This window comes from Nipponia nippon, unplaced genomic scaffold, assembly GCF_047370975.1.
Source record: "Nipponia nippon isolate SJK-2023a ecotype South Korea unplaced genomic scaffold, ASM4737097v1 scaffold_19, whole genome shotgun sequence".
Taxonomy (NCBI): Eukaryota; Metazoa; Chordata; class Aves; order Pelecaniformes; family Threskiornithidae; genus Nipponia; species Nipponia nippon.
Window position 1 is genome coordinate 5,381,498 of NW_028262335.1, and position 18,613 is coordinate 5,400,110.

The 18,613-nt window shown below is 46.9% G+C and overlaps 1 protein-coding gene across 1 annotated transcript in view; it reads left to right on the top strand.

Moving 5' to 3' along the window:
• LOC148056022 (uncharacterized) overlaps positions 1 to 18,588 on the top strand; it is a 61,002-nt gene extending 42,414 nt beyond the window's left edge. Inside the window, exons 4-8 of the mRNA XM_087755345.1 lie at positions 5,887 to 6,070; positions 11,592 to 11,637; positions 13,578 to 13,706; positions 14,925 to 15,092; positions 18,501 to 18,588. Of these exons, the coding sequence (XP_087611471.1) occupies positions 5,962 to 6,070; positions 11,592 to 11,637; positions 13,578 to 13,706; positions 14,925 to 15,092; positions 18,501 to 18,579 (531 nt within the window). The 5' untranslated portion in view covers positions 5,887 to 5,961 and the 3' untranslated portion in view covers positions 18,580 to 18,588. The remainder of the gene's footprint in view (positions 1 to 5,886; positions 6,071 to 11,591; positions 11,638 to 13,577; positions 13,707 to 14,924; positions 15,093 to 18,500) is intronic.
• Positions 18,589 to 18,613: the final 25 nt, after the last annotated feature.

Below are 18,613 nucleotides of genomic sequence, written 5' to 3' on the forward strand. Positions count from 1 at the left end.
AACTTGTAAATAAGGTATGGCAGGGTTGATTGATAGGAATCTGAAGAGGAGAGTGGTGTCTGAATGATGTGTGGAGTGAAAAGCAATGTGTGACAGTATATAAGAAGGTGTAAAGAAGAGGTTTATGGGGCGTGGTATGTGAAAATACAAGAGGGAGAAAGGAGAGTTGTGGTGCTGAGGTTGCAGAGTGGGATCTGCCAGGAGCAAGAAGTAAGGGTGAATAGAGCTGTGTTTGGAAAGAAGTGGAAAGGGTCACAAACTTGAGGGTGACGATGGGGATGGAGTGAGCATGTGCAATGGGGGAGGAAGATTTTATTGAGGGCTGGAGAGGGAAAGGGTGCATGTGCAGGATTTGGATGGGTTAGTGCTTGGAGCGTTTGGCTTGTGCAGTGCATTAGCAACACAGAGAGCCCGGAGTGCTGTCCTGTCGGCATGACTGATGTGGCTCCAGATTGCGTGTTGTGAGTGTAGGGGTTTTGCCCTATGGGTAGAGTGAAGTTATGCATTTTCCACCCACGGAGTGTTTCAGGAAAGGGCTGCTGCAGCTCCTCTGGCAAGAGGGAGGTTTGGGCAGATCTGCTTCACCAGCCAGAATGACAAGGGAAGGATGGAGGGAAAAAACCCAACACACAAATAAGAAGCCCTCTGTTTGTTCCCCCAAAGGAGAGGCGGGTGTTAGCAGCCCCCCGCACACGCAGTGACTCCCAGATAATTAACATGTCTATAGAGCAGAGCTTCTGGCTCTAGGCATGCAGAATATTTTTCAACAAAATAAAATGCAGATATTTTTTTTTCCCCAGTAAGTACTTGTGTTAGCTCCTGCCTCTCTCCCCAGTTTCCACCCCAGCAACACACAGGCAGCTCCCATCCCCTGAACGTTCAATTATTGCTGCTGCATGCTAGTTACGCACTATGGAGTAGCTTGGGGGGGGATGGCAAGAGCTGTGGAGAGAGAGGGGCACAGGAGGAAATAAACACCAGCAGCACCATCAGGACCTAAAAGCAATGTTACTGGAGCAGAGAGAGGGAGTTCTCTCTACTTTAATCCTCTTCTCCGTCCGCTGATATCACTGGGGACAAGATGGCATCAGCCATGGGCACACATAGCTGTGTTTCCCTCCATCATCCACCACGATGTGGTACTCTCCTATCAGCAGCAAGGAGTGCCAGGTGGGTCCACCGACTTCTTGGGGTGAGACGTGACGCTGCAGCAGGTAATGGAGATAATCTTGTGTTCTGGCTCTGAATAAGCGTATGGGCTGTGGCAAGTGTTCTGCCAGGGATGTAAGATTTCAGGAGCCCATCTGTGGAAGTAGAACCAGGAGTATAGTTTGTCTTTTCCAACTGAGACTGTGATAGAGACACACGGCATATAATGTTTTGTCCTTCAGGGTGAAGACAGGGGCCTGAAAGGAGCTCTTTGAATTAAGTCCTCAAAGGTGAAGGAAATTAAGTCTTCCAGGGAAACTGAGGCACAGAAAAATAGGAATGAGACACGTTCACGAGGGGAAATAGTAACAGAGCCCAAAACTGAGCTTCCCAAAGCAACCCTGCAGATTGGGTTATCAGGTTGCCATTGCTTGTACCCAAAATACATCCTTCCTTTTGCAGGTGAGATCAGAACAGAACTATGAATAAAAACAAACTGTTAGCAGCCAGCTTCAGTGGTGGCAATGTGCGGCTTTGCAGGTGACTGCATTATTTCTGAGTGTTACAAGCAGGTAACTCCCCAATGATAGACACAACTGATGGATTTAATGGGCCTGTTTATGTGGACAACTGCTTTTGCATAGCAAGCAGCGTGGTGCGCTGCTAGCCTTAGGATTATAGTGCAACACTTAATGCAATCGGTTCCTGATCTCTGCAAATGTTGCTCTTACAGACAAGAAGCCAGCCTCTCTCGGTGGCAATTGCTGTGAAATGAATGACACAATTTGCTAGGACTTTGGCCTCCATTTCCGTTGCAAACTTTTTCTCTTGCTTCTCTTAACTCTGCATGTGTTGCTCAATCTCTAAAACGGGGTCAATCACCATGAGCTACTTGTGGAGTTGATACTGAGGAAGAATGTAGCCCCTAGCCTCTAATCCCTCAGAGAACTACACATCCTTAGGGGGTATTCATCTTCAAATCTAGGCTCTATGGCTTAGGCTAATTGCTGGCCAATATTAGCAAAAAGCATTGACAGGACATGGTGTTCACTATGTTCCATAGTGAACTTGTTCCATAGTCATTACCTCGGTGAACTCTTTCATGTCTTTAATGGATAAGTTGGATTTTCCTTCATTTGAGTGTCTGGTATTGTTTGGAAGTGTTTCTTGATATCCAGGTTAAATATTCCTCATCCTAAATTTCCCCACCTTTACACTGTCCCTGAAAGGTAGGGCGAGAGTTGGCTGCCGTGTCTCATTCTGTGAGAAGGGTGTTTATGTCTGAATGCTGCTGGGATACATCTGTTGGCCGGTACTAGAATGCACCGAAATGAAGCTAGAATTAGAAACCACATTAGCCCTCCCATCCCTCCCTCTTGGCAAGGGGTGGGGCAGGAGAGAGGATGGGAATTTTAGAAGGCAGTTCTGATGAAATCCATCTCCCTTTCCTGGCCCTCTGCATGGAAGCAATCCCAGCAAAACAGAGATGCAGATGGTCTCGCCCCTGGAGCCAATGCCTATGTCAAGAGCCTTAGAAATGTGAGACTATACCACCAATGAAGTTCAAACAGCACTGAATATCTGCTGTCAATGCTGAGTAGACTCCCCCACCCTCCTTTTCCTTTTTTTGTAGTTGCTGATGCCTTTCTTGTTTTGTTTCTTTTTATTTTGTTTTTGTGTGTTTTGTTTTCTGTCTTTAGGCCTTCTTGGGGGCCTAAAGAAAGACTGATGGAAAAACAATCAGTCCTACTTGGATGGCTTTGCTAAAGGATAGAGAGATCCTGTTTTGAGATCGCATCTGGCGGGGGTATTTCCTAGGTATATCTCTGTATCTCTCTGCCCCTCCCTCCCCTACCTCCTATGTTCTTTTACCTCCCTCCAGCATTAACACTCATCAGAGTTTCAGTGGAAGTATTGAATAATGGGTACTGTGGGACCCCAGCCAAGCCCCGTGGATCAGTCCAACATCTGACTTGTACAGAGACAACGTTCACATCGTGGCCTTCTACCCTGCTCTGCGCGCTGTACCCGGGGAGACAGCCTCTCCTGCTCTCTCCAGGCTTCTCCCTCCTCTCTGTGGGCAACACAGCCCCTGTGTTTATGGTCTTCCAGCATCCACCTTACTCTCTTGGCACAGCCACTGCTCCATCTCTGCTGTGTCCTCAGCACAAGCTCTCTTGCTGCAATGATGCCATCCTATGAGTAGGTCTGTAAGTTTTAGCTCTTGCTGAGCCTTCTATTTTGGTAAAGTGAAAGCTAGACTGCATGTTTCACAAATCAGGCTGTCTTCTCAGGCCCTAAGTGCAGAGGATGGGCAGAAGTCTCAGATGAACATTATATTTTCTAGGCTACATATGACATGAACTGCTAAGCTGGAAGCAGTGGCCATTCTCCACTGTAGCGGTGGGTTTCCCAGCATCCCAGCGGCAGTACACTGATCGTATTTCAAGCCCTGTGGATTCATCAGATATCACACTTTACATTAGCCATTGGTCCCTCAAACGAAGTGAAAAAGGCAGGGCAGATGGGTCTGGATGCTTCCTGGGCTGGGGCATCCCAAGCCGGCTGGACCAATCTGCCTCGACTTGACAGTGTCTGGCAAACTGCTCAAGGAGAAAAGCCTGGGCACAGAATGGCCTGTTGGGCTAAATTATCATGCGGGCTCGAAGAGATTAGAAAACAGTAATTTGGTGACTGCTGCCATTCTGTGCTACGCTTTCTCATGTTGGATCACGAATCAGGTTTCATCTGGGTCTAGGGGAAAAGCGTGCGTGTGAGGTCTGACGTGTGTCCTCTGTGGTACACGTTGCAGGGAAGTAAATAATCTTTCATCCATTCATCCCAGATAGTTGTAAGTTGTGGGCTTCTTTGGGAGAACATTGTAAAGAGCTACAAACTGAAAGACCAGCCACTAAGCTTGCTTTGAGAAGATTCATAAGAGCATGCGTACCTACTCAAAGAAAACACAGAACAGAGGCACAGGCATCGAGAGGCTGCTGGCACTGGCTGTTTCAGAATGAATTAGTTTGACATTAAGAATTTATTTCCAGGTTTCATTCTTTTTGCACCTTTTCCCAGCTTTCAGTTTTTCACCACTTGCTTTTTTTTTTTTTCTTTTTTTGTTCTAGTCCTAATTTTAAAAGGGGACCAATACAGACAGCTGACTAGCCCTCTCACTTTTCTTAGCTTTTTCTTTCTGGTTTCTGAAGTAATAAATAGCAGGGATCAAAATAAATCAGTATATGTCTGGAAGAATTCAGAGCACTTGGACATGCAACAATTCACTGAATATTCAGAAAGAAAGATATAGAATTAATCAGATCAGCAAGCAACTATGAATCTAAAGGAAATATAACCATGATAAAATTCCTGATGCTGGAGCAGCGTGGAGTTTAATCATCGGAGATTTTGAAAAGCTTGTGTATGTTTTGAGACATTTTTATTCTTTCAGTCATGTCTTTTGAGATAAAAAGTAATAAGCTAATTAAAATGTACCCAAGCGTGGCTGTGAGTAATAAGATGAGAGTATGGACATAAAAAACCCAAACAAATATACATACAGTCCTTTCGTCTAGTTCAGGGCGTGCAGTCATGTTTCAACTTTCTGAACATCAGTGTTACCAGTGGGAATATAGGCTTCATTAAATGCTTCGACAGTCCGTTCACTAATCGGTCAGACAGGACTTAGTAAAACTGGAAAGGCCCTGTTTTGCTCTTGTGCTGGTCAAAAGCTTGTATGACAAGCAGAGGAGAAACGGTGCTGTAAGTGATGAGGAAATTAAGCCCTGGTCTGGCCCAAGCTCCAAAGTCAAAGTTTCAGGGCTAGTTTCAGAGACAGGTGGCAAGTCCAATGGAGTCACGTCGGTGAACAGGCACGGCACATGAATTATGATAAAGAGGTAATTATGATAAGAGATAAATATACCTATTTGCAGGAAGGGGATGGAGAACACTTATTTAGTAGTGCTTTCTGATTTTGAATGAAGAAGGGAGGTTGAAGGGTATTTATTATTTAACTTACTGATTTGGGGGATGCATGGATGAAGCAGTGTTACTGACCTTCAGGTGAGCTGCAGGCTGGACCTTCTGGGCAGTATTCAGTGCAATTGGGCCAACACAAACGAAACTGAGGGCAGACCTGGGCCTTTGTTGGAATGATTGTGTGTTTTCTCTTGCTACAGCTACAGATTTTGGAAAAGGATGGGAATGCATGTGAGCAAAAGGCTTAAACGTGTGGACAAAGTAAGGCTCTGTTTGATAGGCTCCTTTGAATTTTGCTTAAAAAGTCCGCATGAATGGTGGTGTGCCTCTATTATTTATTTTTTCCTTCAGATTTCCAAGTCCAACTGTAGGTGTGCCTTGCCCATAAATTAAACATCCCAACAGAAACAAAGGGCTGCTCATAAATATCTCCACCTTAACCCATCTCCTTATCTTGGAGGGAAAGAGGTGGGCTCTGTAGCATGAAGGGAAGAGACTTTCTCACTCATCCTTTAGCAAAAGAAGGTGCAAATAGAACACTGTTAAGGCCTTAGTTCTTCTCATTTTTGTGCTGATACCCTGCTTTTCTCTCACCTAAGCTGATGCCTCAAGCTTAATTCAAACCAGCTAATCATTTGCTATTGCAACAATCCTTCTCCCTCATCTGACAATGCTGACCAAACACAGTATCCTCCTCCTGCTCTAGGCATGGGCCCTCACTTCCTCTGCAAATGGGTGTTCTTGCTGTTCCCACAGGTAGTCAAGGCTCGTGCTGCTGTGCAGCCTTGCGTATTGTTGCAATTTCTATTTCTGTGGAGACATAAGACTGGGATGGCTCTTCAAAAAAGCAAGACCCGCTGGGCCCACAGCACAAACACTGAGCTGAAATCCAGTGAACCTGAGGTGAGATGCGACTTGCCCTTCAGGAACAATTTAGAAGGTAAGTTGAAAAACATGTGCCACCTGAGTTTGTAGACCTTTTCCTGGTCTGCATGTGAATGGTAGTGGCTTTACAGGAGACTGAAGTGGGTACAGGCCACCCTTACATGCTCCGCCCACAGACTGTCGTGCACAGCTAGAGGGAATTGATACCAGTTAGTATGGGGCCAAACTGTACCCTGCTGTAGAGATGTATAATTAGCACCACTTGCAGCAGCATTAAGAGAATCAGTGGACTCATTTACAGTCAGGCCAAATGTCAGAGCCCAAAAAACAGTCCTTGCTGTAGCAACACAAGTACTCTCAAGGAGGTTGTGTGAGGTTTTTCACACTTGACGTTGCTGCTGCTGCAGGGTGGGTGCAGCCAGGAGCTCCATCACTCTCACTCTTCCTGCCACCAAAGCGCTGTTTCCATTTCCTGCCACAGTGCTGAGAAAAGCCTTCACATTGCTGCCTCCGCCCTCGCCCTTTCAAACCCCCTCTCCCCAGTTGAGTCTGCTTTTTGACATATAATGTGCCCTGAGGAGGATCTGAAAGACAAAGCATGCTAAAGGGGTACTCCCCACACACATGCTTACTGGGCAGGCAGCCTTTGGTAATCTACATCTCGTTCGCAGAAGTGCTTGCCCTTGAAAAGAAACGCCTGGTGGTTAAAGTGGTTCCAGTAAAATACCTAGTGAGTAGGTAGCTAATTTCCATAATACAGAGAAGCCTCAAGAGAAGAAATCCCTGGGGCTTGGTCTGCAGCAAAGAAATTGCCTGTCACTGACAGCAGGCTGGAGCGCTGTGTTCAGTACTGGTTCGGGTTTGCTCAGTGCTACTTTTGACCCTTGCCTGTTGTAAGGCTGCTGAATGTGGTTTAAATCACATATGTCTGAACTCGCATTGAACCTGTTAGAAAAACGGTGTTTTTCCAGTGCGGAATGGGGATGGGGACAAGTGGGCATGCAGAGAGCTGACGTCATTATTGTGCTCTTCAGTAAGGGAACTGCGCCCTAACATTGCTGGTAATTTCTGTCCCTTGGAAAACTCTGCCCCAAATCAACATCTGGTTTTCCAAATGGCTCTGCAATGCTAGTTTTTTTCCAAGTGCTTTTCAAGCTCAGTTTGCTGACTTGCATCTGGAGGTCAAGTGACTTGCCCCCATAGGTCATGCAGCAAGTGAGCACTTTGATCCTTGTCCCGACAGATGAGATCAGTTTGAGACACTTCTGCTGCCAGCATTGAGAGCTGAGCTTCAGGCTTTGGAGTCAGGGTGTTTCCTGGATTAGAGCTCTGTTTGCCAGAGACTAAAGGGACTGCGGGGAAAGGCTTAGCTGTTTGCTTCAAATTTGACCTGATCTCAGGTCTGAAAGCAGAAAGGCTTATTCTGTAAATGGACTGAAGGTGTGAACTGCCTGTTTTATCACTCCATTCTTTCACCTCAGGGAAAGTGTAGACCCTGCATCACTCCAGCATTGCATTTTAGCTGCAAGGCGTTTGTTTCCATGGGCCACGTACCCTGATGGGCCTGCTGGCTTTGACAGCAGCTGCTGAACGTTTGGCTCTTCCTGGACTTTGCAACCCTTATTAATAAATGTGTTTCAGCTCGAATGGCATTTTGAGCAGAATAACAGGTCAATCCCAGGGCCTCTGAATAGCAAGGAATAATTTTGCTAGCTGGTTTCTCCTGCAGTATACGCACAACAGCATGCAGGCTTACCGGGCTGAGTGGGTATTTATATTGTGGGAGTGGGTTGGAAAGGTTGGCTGTCTTCACTGACACTGATGCCCTCCATCTGCTCTGTTACGGAGGCCTCTCTTGTTATATCAGAGCCAGTCCATGCAGGTGTCCTCTGTATCATTGTTTCCTGTCATCCTTGGAAACCTTGTCACCGTTAAGAGGGCTGAGTGAAAAGAAGAAAGTACTGCCTGACCACCTGCCAAGACTACCTTAATGCATAAAACCTCCTTTTGTGGGCAGGCAGGCTTGGATGAAGCCTAAGGTATTCCAACTATTACTATTCTTCCTCTTGCAGCCCTTTCTAGCATCCAGCAAGGGGAGCTGAGAACCTGCTCCCTTCCCTTTCTCTGTCACAACTGCATCCAGGCTGTCCCCAAGTAAAGAAGGCAGCATCTCTGCATCAGTTTACAGCTTGCAAGGGCTGACCCCCACCCTGCTGCATTTGTCTCGCTGCTCTTGCTGGACTGGGATGCTGACTGAAAGCTCTTGGATGGGAGCCTGCGCACCAACAGGCTAATGTGCTAAACAGCTGTTGCAGGGCCATATTTCACATCCACGCTTCACTCTCGGACCACTTGCTCTCTCCCCTGCATCTCAGGCGGGAAGGCCACGCTTTCCCCCTTATTGCTTCCCACTTTTTCTAGCGTGGGAGGGTTCCCTTTCATGAGATTTTTTTTTTTTTGTTCTCCCCAGTTTTCAGAACTCTATTATTCCCTCCTTTTTTTCTCCCCTTGGTGGTGCCTTAAACACAGCAGTTAAGCTGAATATACAGGGTCAATCCATAGGGCCATGCCTAGAAAAGTGCCTAGGCATGAAACTGCCTAACTGGTTTCAGCAGTTAACCTCTTTACTCTCTCAGCCTTTCCTGTGAGGAGACTTCACAGGGGGCATGCAAAACAACAAAAGTTTAGTCTTGTTTTCTGCTATGTCATCCCAGGAGAAGATGGAGGCTCAGTCGCACTTTAGAAATTTGCATTTCATGTGGCAATCTCCATACACCCGTTCAGGCTCGGTGTTCCTGCACCAATCTCTGTGTTTTCCTTTGGTGTCAGCCTTGCCCCGCTCTTGAGCAGCGTATTCAGCTGGCTCCCTAGTCTTGGCCCACAGGGAACGCACAGGTCCTGCAGGCAAAATCCAAGTTGTTCCTATACACTCTGTGCTCCCTCCTCGGCCTCCCCTTCAGGTGGCCAAGGAAGAAGTCAGACCTTCCTTTCTGTGCTCTGTGGGGGGAGTTCCAGGTCTCTTGCTCTAGATTGCCTTTAGCAAAGTTCTGCTATTAATTTCAATAGGAGCAGGGGTAGGTTTTTGGTTTACATGAGTCTGGGAGCCTATGGAGTGTTCCATGGGAAGAATTCTTCTCTCCAAGCTGTGTTTTTCCATACCCATTCTAGGCTCAAGTTTTGTGCTCCTCTCCCAAGGTTTGTACTGAGGACAGGATCTCTGTCAGGGAGGGAAAGTGGTGGTACACACTGTTTCTCTGGCTCTCTGCAAGGTCTCAAAGCCATCTATGTTGCCTCTGTGGTGCCAAGAAGGGAGGCAGATGCTGATAAATTCCTATCTGAAATTTTATTTGTATTGGCTTCACTATGGAGAAATATAGTTTTGTCCTCCTCCTCTGCTTCCTCAGCTACCATCAGGCAAAGGAGAAAGATGTTGTAGACGTGAGATCTGCATAGCAGGTGATTCTGCAGTCACAAAGCACAGGGAAGAAGGGAATTAAGGGCTGTCTAGAGCACGTAAGTAGGAAATGCTTCTAAAACCACGTTAGAAAAGAGCACAGAAAATTGAAGCTAAAAATAAAACCCATCTGAGCGGCACCACAGCTCCCATCTTCCCTTGCTCTGGATGCCCTTTGGACTTGGGAGATAAAGCGCCACTTTTAACTTCCTTTGTTTCGTGTTTCTGGCATTCACCTTGGCAAGGATATTTGCCTCTGCTCTTGGCTTTTACATTGGTTTTAATAACTTCCCATTCTGATTATCCTTTGATATAGATATATGCATGCACACGAGCATTCACATACAAGATCACCCTTCCATGCAGGCAGTGAGGCTAATCTTTGAGATCTTTGCAAAAATTAGACTTTAAATGACTTGAACTCTGTGGCACGCATTGGGTCCTTCCTGGCAGTGTAAGGATGGCAGATCTCCGATTTCCCCATTTTCTCTGGTAAGTGAAGAATCATCAGGAAACTGATGAGCAGAGAAGTTAAATGATTCAAGGTTCACACAGAAATTTAGTGACAGCTGGAAGAATAAACCCCCCGATTCCCAGCTCCCCATTGCCTGCCCCGTGGCAGGTATGAGATGTCAGGAAGGAGCACTGATTTCCCTGGAGCCCTGCAGCTGGCAGATACTGCCCATCCCTCCTGCTACAGCAGAGCGTAGCCACGCTGTCACCGCACACATGGAGCTCCAAGGCAGCTTGAAAAGAATGCCATTCATTCATATGAAACCTCCTGAGAGCAATGCCCAAAACTTGGGGGATTTGCATATTTTTTTTGCTCCTCCCCTTCCTTTCCCTACCTTCATGCTTCGATTAAAAAAAAAAAAAAGAAAAAAAAAAAGGCTTTTCTGTCTCCCACCTAAGCAGTCAAACATCGCAAAATGCAGAGACACCAGTGTAGGCTTGCCTCTGTGAGCCTTTGCTGGCCAAATTATGTGGCAGTGGGTGCTGGGAGTGCACATGTGCAGGGAGAAGTGGGTAGAGAGGGGACAGAGCTGCTGCCATAAGGCTTTTTTTCCCACTTCTTGCCAACATAATCAAAATAACTCACTTACACCTAATAAAATAAAATGCAGAATCCAAAAGCCTTCCTTCCCTCCAGCGGTTTGTCTGGATCCCATTCCTTGAAGCTGAGCTGAGAAAGCAAGAGGGGGTTTTATTTTGGTTTTGTTGTTGACTTTTTAGAATGAAAAATACCAACAGTGAGGCAGAAGGTGCAGCACATTTCTGGCACAGATGGAAGTCAAGTGTTCCTAAAGCTGCTGGCTTTGTGGGGACCAAAGTTAATGCCTGGGGTTTTTTTCCTTTTCTTTCTTTCTGCCTTTCTCCCCTGCCCCCATTTAATTTAGTCTTTGCTTACCACAGATAGGTGGGGTTTATCCCCTCCTTGTCTGCTCTAAATATATGTGTATGCTTTTCCAATTAGACCTGATATGCCCTTCCCTTCGATCCGTTTCCATTTAAGATTGCTTTCCATCACAGCTGTAAATCTCCAAAGTACCAGACAGCGAATGTGGGAAGTATCAGCAGTCCTTTACAATGTGCCAGGAATGACCAGAGATGACGGATCCAAAGGTGCTAAAAAATAAAAGAAAGCATAAAGGCACGAAATTCCACGTGATGTAGTGACAATCCTATGTATTCATTAACTGTTCTGCATATGTAAATTCTAACAGTGAAGGGGACTGCGCCTGTGGTCAATTAAAAAGCAAAATCGATGACTTAGTGTGTTGGTGATACAAAGCTGGGCTTGCTTCTTTGAGGCTCTGAGTAACGTTGATTGTGAAATGATCAACTGAAAGTGCGAGTTTGTTAAAAATTGAGAGAGTGATTGATTTTTGACAAATTTTTCAGGGGAAAGACATTGAAAGAAATCGCCTTAGACTTCTCCGTTTTAGGTTTCTCCTTTGACCAGAATGTGTCATACTGAATCAGGATATTGCAGGGACAGACACAGCCCTGATGTGAATGCAAGCACAGCTGTGACCACATAAGGGAATGCAGGAGCACCCCTGCCCACCTTTGTAGGCCATGAAAATATGCAATAACCCAATGCCTCTTATCTTTGTTTCAGTTTTGGCGAACGACAGGGAGAGAAGAAACCTGCCCTTCAAACACAGGTAAATGGTCTCTACTGAAGGCATTGGGGTCTATGCGTATGCTCTTGAAGGCGCAGGTTGCCCATCTTTATTACTGGCTAAATTATGTCATAGAAAGGATTGTGTTATTTCCACTTCCATCAGGACTTACATATTTAAAAAAAAATTGTATTTAAAAAAACCCTAAAATCTACTGGACAGATGTGACAAAAGACAAAAAGATGCTGTATGATATGAAGGTAAAGGAATAAGCTCTATATGCCTGTATGCATTTAAGGGCAGATTTAGTAGGGAGGCAAAGGGGACTGTGACCCCAAATTTCTTTTACACCCAGTGTCACAGTGATGAGGGGCAGTTATTCCTGTCACCAGCAGGCTGCACCCAACCCTGGCATGAGCTGTCTGCTCTCCAGATGTCCCACCAGGTACCGCTCAAGGCTTCTCAGCCTCAGTAAATCCTTTTTCATTAAAGCTACAGAAGCTCATGTTTTTAACACTGGTGGTTTCCCAAAGTTGAATCTTTGGTGTTGGTCAGATAATGCTGTCACATATGTGCGTGTCATTTGCCCTGCAACCCCCCATTTTTTAGAGGCAGATGCAAAGTAAGTAGGAAAATTAAGAGCGCTGATCCACTGACAAAAGCCACCTCTTTTTAGATCATTCATTACAGTATGTAACATCCTTGAGTGAAACGAAGTTATTATCCAAACCTGCAATTTTCAAGTAATCCCTGAGTTTTGAGTGTTGTCATGTTATTACCAGCAGTAGCCAGCATTTGAAAAGGAGGCAGCAGAGAGATTCTATTAACATGCAATAAAAAATATTTTTCATCAATGGCATGTTTAAAAGCTGAAGTATCAGAGTCATACCTCGTGAATCCCTGTCTATATTAGTGGCAGTAGAGCGAACGTGTAGCGAAGAAGGCAAAAAGTCTGATGATAAAAAATTACAGACACCAGGAGAGAGGCATATTACAGTAATTTGCAGATTGGGATGAAAAAACCATCAATGCTCAATTCTGCGTATTGAGCTATTACGTAGAAGTTATTATTAACAATGTAATTGCTCAGCTCAGGTGCTGGTGGCAAGAGATTCATATGATAAATGCCTCCAACATAACTCAATTCTCTTCACTAGCATTTGACTGAGCACAAATTAGGTTGTTTATGTCTGGGAATGAATTTGGTGAAAACAGCCTATACCAAAGGGCCTGGAGAGTTGGAAAGGTAGGGTAAGATGAACATAAATGTTTCCCAGTGCAGAATATTCTTGACCCCTCATAGTAAACCTTCTGGTACAGGATTCAAACATGCAGAAGTCTGATACACGTGCAGTAGCACTGGTTCTTTTTGTATGCACCGTCTTCACGTAACATTGAAACTACCAGCTCAATTTTCAGTATTGAATATATGGAGTAATTGTCACTTTAAATTTAACCTGTTGGAGCAGACACAATTCCATTGAGACACTTGCAGTTCTTCAACCATTATCAGTTGATAATACGCAGTACAAAAACCGTCCTCTTCCTCATTATTTCAAAGCTCGATTGTTAAACATCTTAAACAGTTTTGGAGGAATAATAAAAATGAAAAGATCTTAACAAATCAACCTTATCTCCTTAAATATCGGGGAGGAATTAATTTCCCTTAGTGCCTTCCACAATAGTCTGTTATCGTGAAGGAGGGACTATGCTGGCTTGCTAGAAAGAAAAAAGGGAGGGAGGAGAACACAGCCATTGGGGAAGCTCTAGCTCCCTAAATATATTGCCACAGCAAGTTATTTGCAGTCTGTGTCTCGCTCAGTCTAGGTACCCTGTGAGAAGTTTTGCTCCAGATCCATCAGTTCAGTTTTGCCGCTGCTCAGGAGTCCCAAAATGCTCTGGTCTTTTCCATATGCCACAGGGAACCCAAAGTGCATTCCAGGAGCCAAAAGCATGACTCAGATCTTTCTTTCTTACTCCAGTGACTTGAACTGCATACTGCTTGTAGCGCTGCAAAACCAAACCTGTGACAGGCTCAGCAAAAAGCTGTTCAGTGGCAGAGGAAGCACAAGCAAAAGTGGCTCTGCACACTCAGCATGGCCATGCTACAGGTACGACTCTCCAGCGCCAGGTGCGTTGCCGTGCTCTCGTTCTTGGCTACTTTGGGTACACCTGAGAAGCGCGGGTGCCTGCTCAGGGCTGGCCTGGCCACCCCGGTCTGTAACCAGGGCCTGCAGGGTGGCATCCTGGTGGTGCACAGTACTGTCGCCTCACCAAGGGTCGGTGAGGGAAGAACCGAGTTAACCTCGCTGCAGAGGTGCCGAAGCACAGCCTGCTCTTCGGCGGGCCTTGGGCTTGACCCGGCTGGGGTTCAGCTCTGCCACCGGGGGCTGGGAGCCTGCGGGCAGCGCGGCGCCTGCAGCCCCGCCGAGCTCGGGGCGGCCCGGGGAAGCTCCGCGCCCCGGCCCCGCGGGGAGGCAGGCGGCAGCCGCAGCGGCGCCCCGCGGGGCCGCTCCCCTCAGGCGGAGCCGCGCCGCCTCCCCCGCGCTCCCCCCCCGGGGCTCGGCGGCCCGCCCCGCCGCTGCCCGCAGCGCGCCTGGCCGGCGGCGGCCACCCGACACCCGCCGCTTCCAGGAAGCCGCCCCCCCGCTCCCGCCCGGCCCCGGCCGCGCCGCGGCGTCTGGGGCCGCCGCCGCCCCGCGGGCTGCCGGCGTGGGGCCGGGGGGGGCGGCCCGGCGGCTGGCAGCGCGCCCGCCGCCGCCGTGCCCTCGGCTGCCGGCCACCCGGGGCGGCCCCGCGGCTCTCCCCGCTCGGGCGGGGTCCCGGAGGGGGTCCCCCGCCTCGTCCCCAGCCCGCCCGGGCAGCGCGGGGGGATCTGCCTCGGCGGGGACGCGCTCCGAGACCGGCTCCTGCCTGGGGAAAGCGGTGCTGTCCTGGGATAGATAACCCCGCCCCAGCGTACAGGCGGGGGTATGGGCCTGCAGGGGAGAGACGAGCGGGGAGGGGCAGACAAGGGCTTGTTCTGCAGCATTTCTGTAATGTAATTACACAAGATTTAAATGAACGGGCGTTTCCTACTGAAAAATAATCACTGTTGTTACCCCCGAGCTGCACCATTCCGGATCGCCTGATCTATATGTTTAAAATGTCAAGCCCGGTGCAGGAGCAAAGACTCAAAAAATCTAATTCTCAGTTTAAAAGAAAATCCTTTTAGAGAGAGAGAGAGAGTGTATGTGTGGCTGGCTGGCTTTCTGCAGTGCTGAGAACCTACAGTTCCCATATGAAAATCAGCTCATAATGCTTCCATGTTTTATTTCGTCCTTCTACAGGATCTGTCCGTTGTTCTTGTCTGGATCCATTACTAACTTGCTCCGAGTTGATGGCAAGCTTGTGAATGTGTCTCCCCAAGAGCCATCCAAGGTGTTGGGGCTATTATCCCTGCTTCAGAGAAAGGGAACCGAAACATGCCCAAGGTCACCCATGGAAATCTGCGCTAGGTTAGCACCTGGATCATTCATTCTGGTCACAGAAATGCTCATTTCATCAACCAACATCTGAGCAAAGCCTTGAATGATATGGCTGTATGGAAGATGTAGGTATTGCTGGTGTTGGTCCTACTCCATTAAGCTCAGTGGTAAATTTCATTGGCAGTGGAATGAGATGTAATTAAATATTTTCTTTGGGTTTGGTTCTCTTTTCATTAATGTTGTTTTATGTAAAACTGATGTAAGCAAGAGAAGAATTAGACTTTTTATTTATTTAATTCTTTTATAAAATATTTTTTTAATTATTGTGGAATTATTCAACAACATGCTGATTTCTCATAACAGACTGGGATATCTCAAATGAATGTCATAAACTTTTTTTTTTTTGTGCAACCCTTTACTTCTGCATTCTTTACAGCAGGAGTAAGAGATAATGGGGCTGGAATGTCATGTTAGTTCTCTGTGTCAAGCAGGATAAAACTCCAGCTAATCCTGCCATAAATTTAGGTATTCCTAATCCTTCAGAATTCCCACTTCTCTTCAGGCATTAGACATGTAATCAGTCCTGTGCCAAAAAAAGAATATTAAAGAAAAAGTTGGGGCTGTAAGCAGCTATAAAAACTGAAAAAAAGTACAAGCTGCCCAGTATTGCTCAAGTTCAGATGGTTTTAATAGCTCTCCCCTCTAACCTGGCTGGCTCTGCAGTCCCTTTGCACAGGAAAATTTATATTTGGGAGCACGCAGAGATCTCTCTTGGGGCTGTTTACATAGCTCAGTACTCTTAATAGAGTGGTATAGTGGTGCTTTACCCCCTCTTATTGTAGCGTCCATTAAAGGTTTATATCTCTGCTCTTCATAAGTACGGTAGAATTGGACAACTACCCCCAGCTAATGCATGGGGCTAGTGAGGAAAGGGAGCTAACTACGACATTTGGAGTTAGAGCGTGGCCAAGCCTATCCTCTTGGGATCTAAACAGGAAAGAGTGGTTCCCAGCGAGAGGGGACCCGTTGAGAGCTGCTGCCTTACAAGCAGGGGCCCAGTTTTAAGATGGGCTGCTTCTTGTAAAGGTATGTGTTATCCCTTCTTCCCTGTGGAGCTGAGGTGGGGCAGTCCGCTCTGCAGTCCTCTAGCCAGAGCCATGGGGATGGGAACCGCTCTCCAGGACAGGGGAATCAATAGGGAGGACAGGGGAGGGGGTAGAAGGAAGCAGGGCGCAGGGCAGCTTCTCCAAAATAAAGGCAGAACTAACGCTGCTTTGGGGAGGGAAAAGATATGGGGGGTGGATGTCCCTGCTGCTAATAGCGACTGGAAAATGCATTCCTATCAACCTGCACAGTGGTATTTTGCCATGGTCTGCTTCACGGCTGTTTTACCCCTTTCCTGATGCCTTATCAGTGATCGGTATTATGTGATCCCTTGCAAAAGTAACATTTCTGCCTCCTTCCCCCTTCTTCCTAGCCTGTGTTAAGTTTGTTCTTTCTTCTCCTGCTTAGCCTGTGGCTTATATTACTGATGTGTTTAAAGAAGTGAGTTCATTTTCCTCTTCTAGGTTGTATTTATTTCTTCAGGAGTTATCAGTTTGATGTATGTATGCATTATGAGGTGCTGCACTTCGCAACAAGTGTTTTGCTGGAGGAGTCTGTTATTCTTGCTGTGGCTTGAAAGGGCTTTGGGGGGGTGTCATTTTTTTTATTATTAAAGAAAAGACGACAAAAGGAAACCAACCTCAGCCTATGAAGCTTCTCCAACACAGTGAACTTGGTCAGAACTGCTAAATGGCCACTCCATTTAACGACAGCCTCAGAATTATCAAGGGAACAGTGAAAATCAGGCTGGCTATTGGTATAACAAACGGGTGGTTATTTTCAAGGCATCTACCTTTTCTCAGGTAGCAGGGAACTGGAAATTGGAAGCCAGTGCAGGGTATTGGCAGTACACGTGTGACTGCTGCACACTCGGAAAAAGCCCAGCAGCTGCAATTCCCGTACTAGGTTAGGTACATGACACAGGTATTCCTGCTGTCCCACGGACATGTCAGCACGGGACAGGAGACTTACAGGCAGACTTTGGCTTACCATCCTTTTCCTATACGGTGGGAGGATCCAAAGAAAAGAACCTGCAGGGTTTTGAATGGGAGCTGTCAAGGAGGGTGCGGGCAGAATCCAAGGTGAAGTGTTCCCAGTGCTGTTCCCAGCTCTGGGCTGGAGTGGTGGTCAGTGCCTCTCACTGCACGTTTCTAGATAATTGGGTCTGCCTGCTTGAGTGTCTGTGGGCTCTTCCACCCCAGCCATCCCTCTTCTGCTGGCCTGTTTGGAGCCAACTCGGGGAACCACCTCTGTGCACCACAGGCACAAAGGCGTTGGCCTGGCCTTACCACCGAGGGGTATTTTCTCCCACCAGGAATGCGCTATGAACCATATATCTGGTATGTCTTTCTGGCTGATGGGGAGGCTTTACAAGCAAGCCAGCTGCTGTGAGGAGGCCACAGCCACACAGCTCCCAACTTGGGTTTTTATAAACACCAAAATAGACAATGGGGAGAAAAATAGAAGTAAACAAGCTGGCTGCTTTTGATTAGGAGCAGCCCTTCTTCAGTCTGCACTAAAAGCACTCATGTTTGCTTAACAGTATGAATAATTAATCATGTGAAAATGGATTCCTGGACCAGGATAAGATGGCAGGACCTTTTACTTGCTCGCACAGGTCTATTTCTGGTGGGTTCCACTAGCATCTTGCTGGCATTCTCTGGAGGATGAAGCCTGTAGAAATGTACAGGGATTAGTGAAATGGTTCCTTTGTCATCAGGCAGTTCTGGATCAAGCCCACTGTGCCAGCTTCCCTGTTGTCTCCAGTCTGCGGGAGGTTGCTCCCTTTTGTGCTTGGGTGCTGCTAAAACAAGATTATGGGACTCTCTCCATAAATCCATGAATCAAAATGACCAACCTGACTGGCCTTAGGGACAGCGGTTTTATGCCTTGATCCTATGGCTGCACGCTGATTTTCACACTCGGCAGCAAAGCATATCACTTCTTTGCTTAGCAAACAGTGGCTTACATCTGACATAAAAACGAGTGTCATCTGCAAGTTCTACCAAGGGCCTATGAAATTAGGGTTTCTTGACCGTATTCCCAGTTTCTCTACCAGCTGCCCATGGGCTTCAGTTTCTGCACCTATAGAGTGGGAATAGACATCCATATGTGCCTTACAGGAATGAATAGTGTGATGTTTGAGAAATGTCTGTGCTATGAGATGCTCAGATGAAGGATGTAGCTGTGAACAGTTCTTACTGCTCTTACTAGACCCTGCTAACAGAAGGGAGAAATAGTTCTGTGCTGCCTTGCTTTAAATGGGGCAGAGTGCAAGGTGCAGATACAAATGAAAACTGTTCAGATTGTTTCTTTTTTTCTTTTCCCCTGCAGAGAACCTGGCCCTGATTCTGCTGTCATGCTGGTGTGGAAGAGCAATTCAACTGGTGTCAGAGGATTTCCATTGACATAAATCTAGTGTAAGCAGGAGTATCATGGGGCTCTGT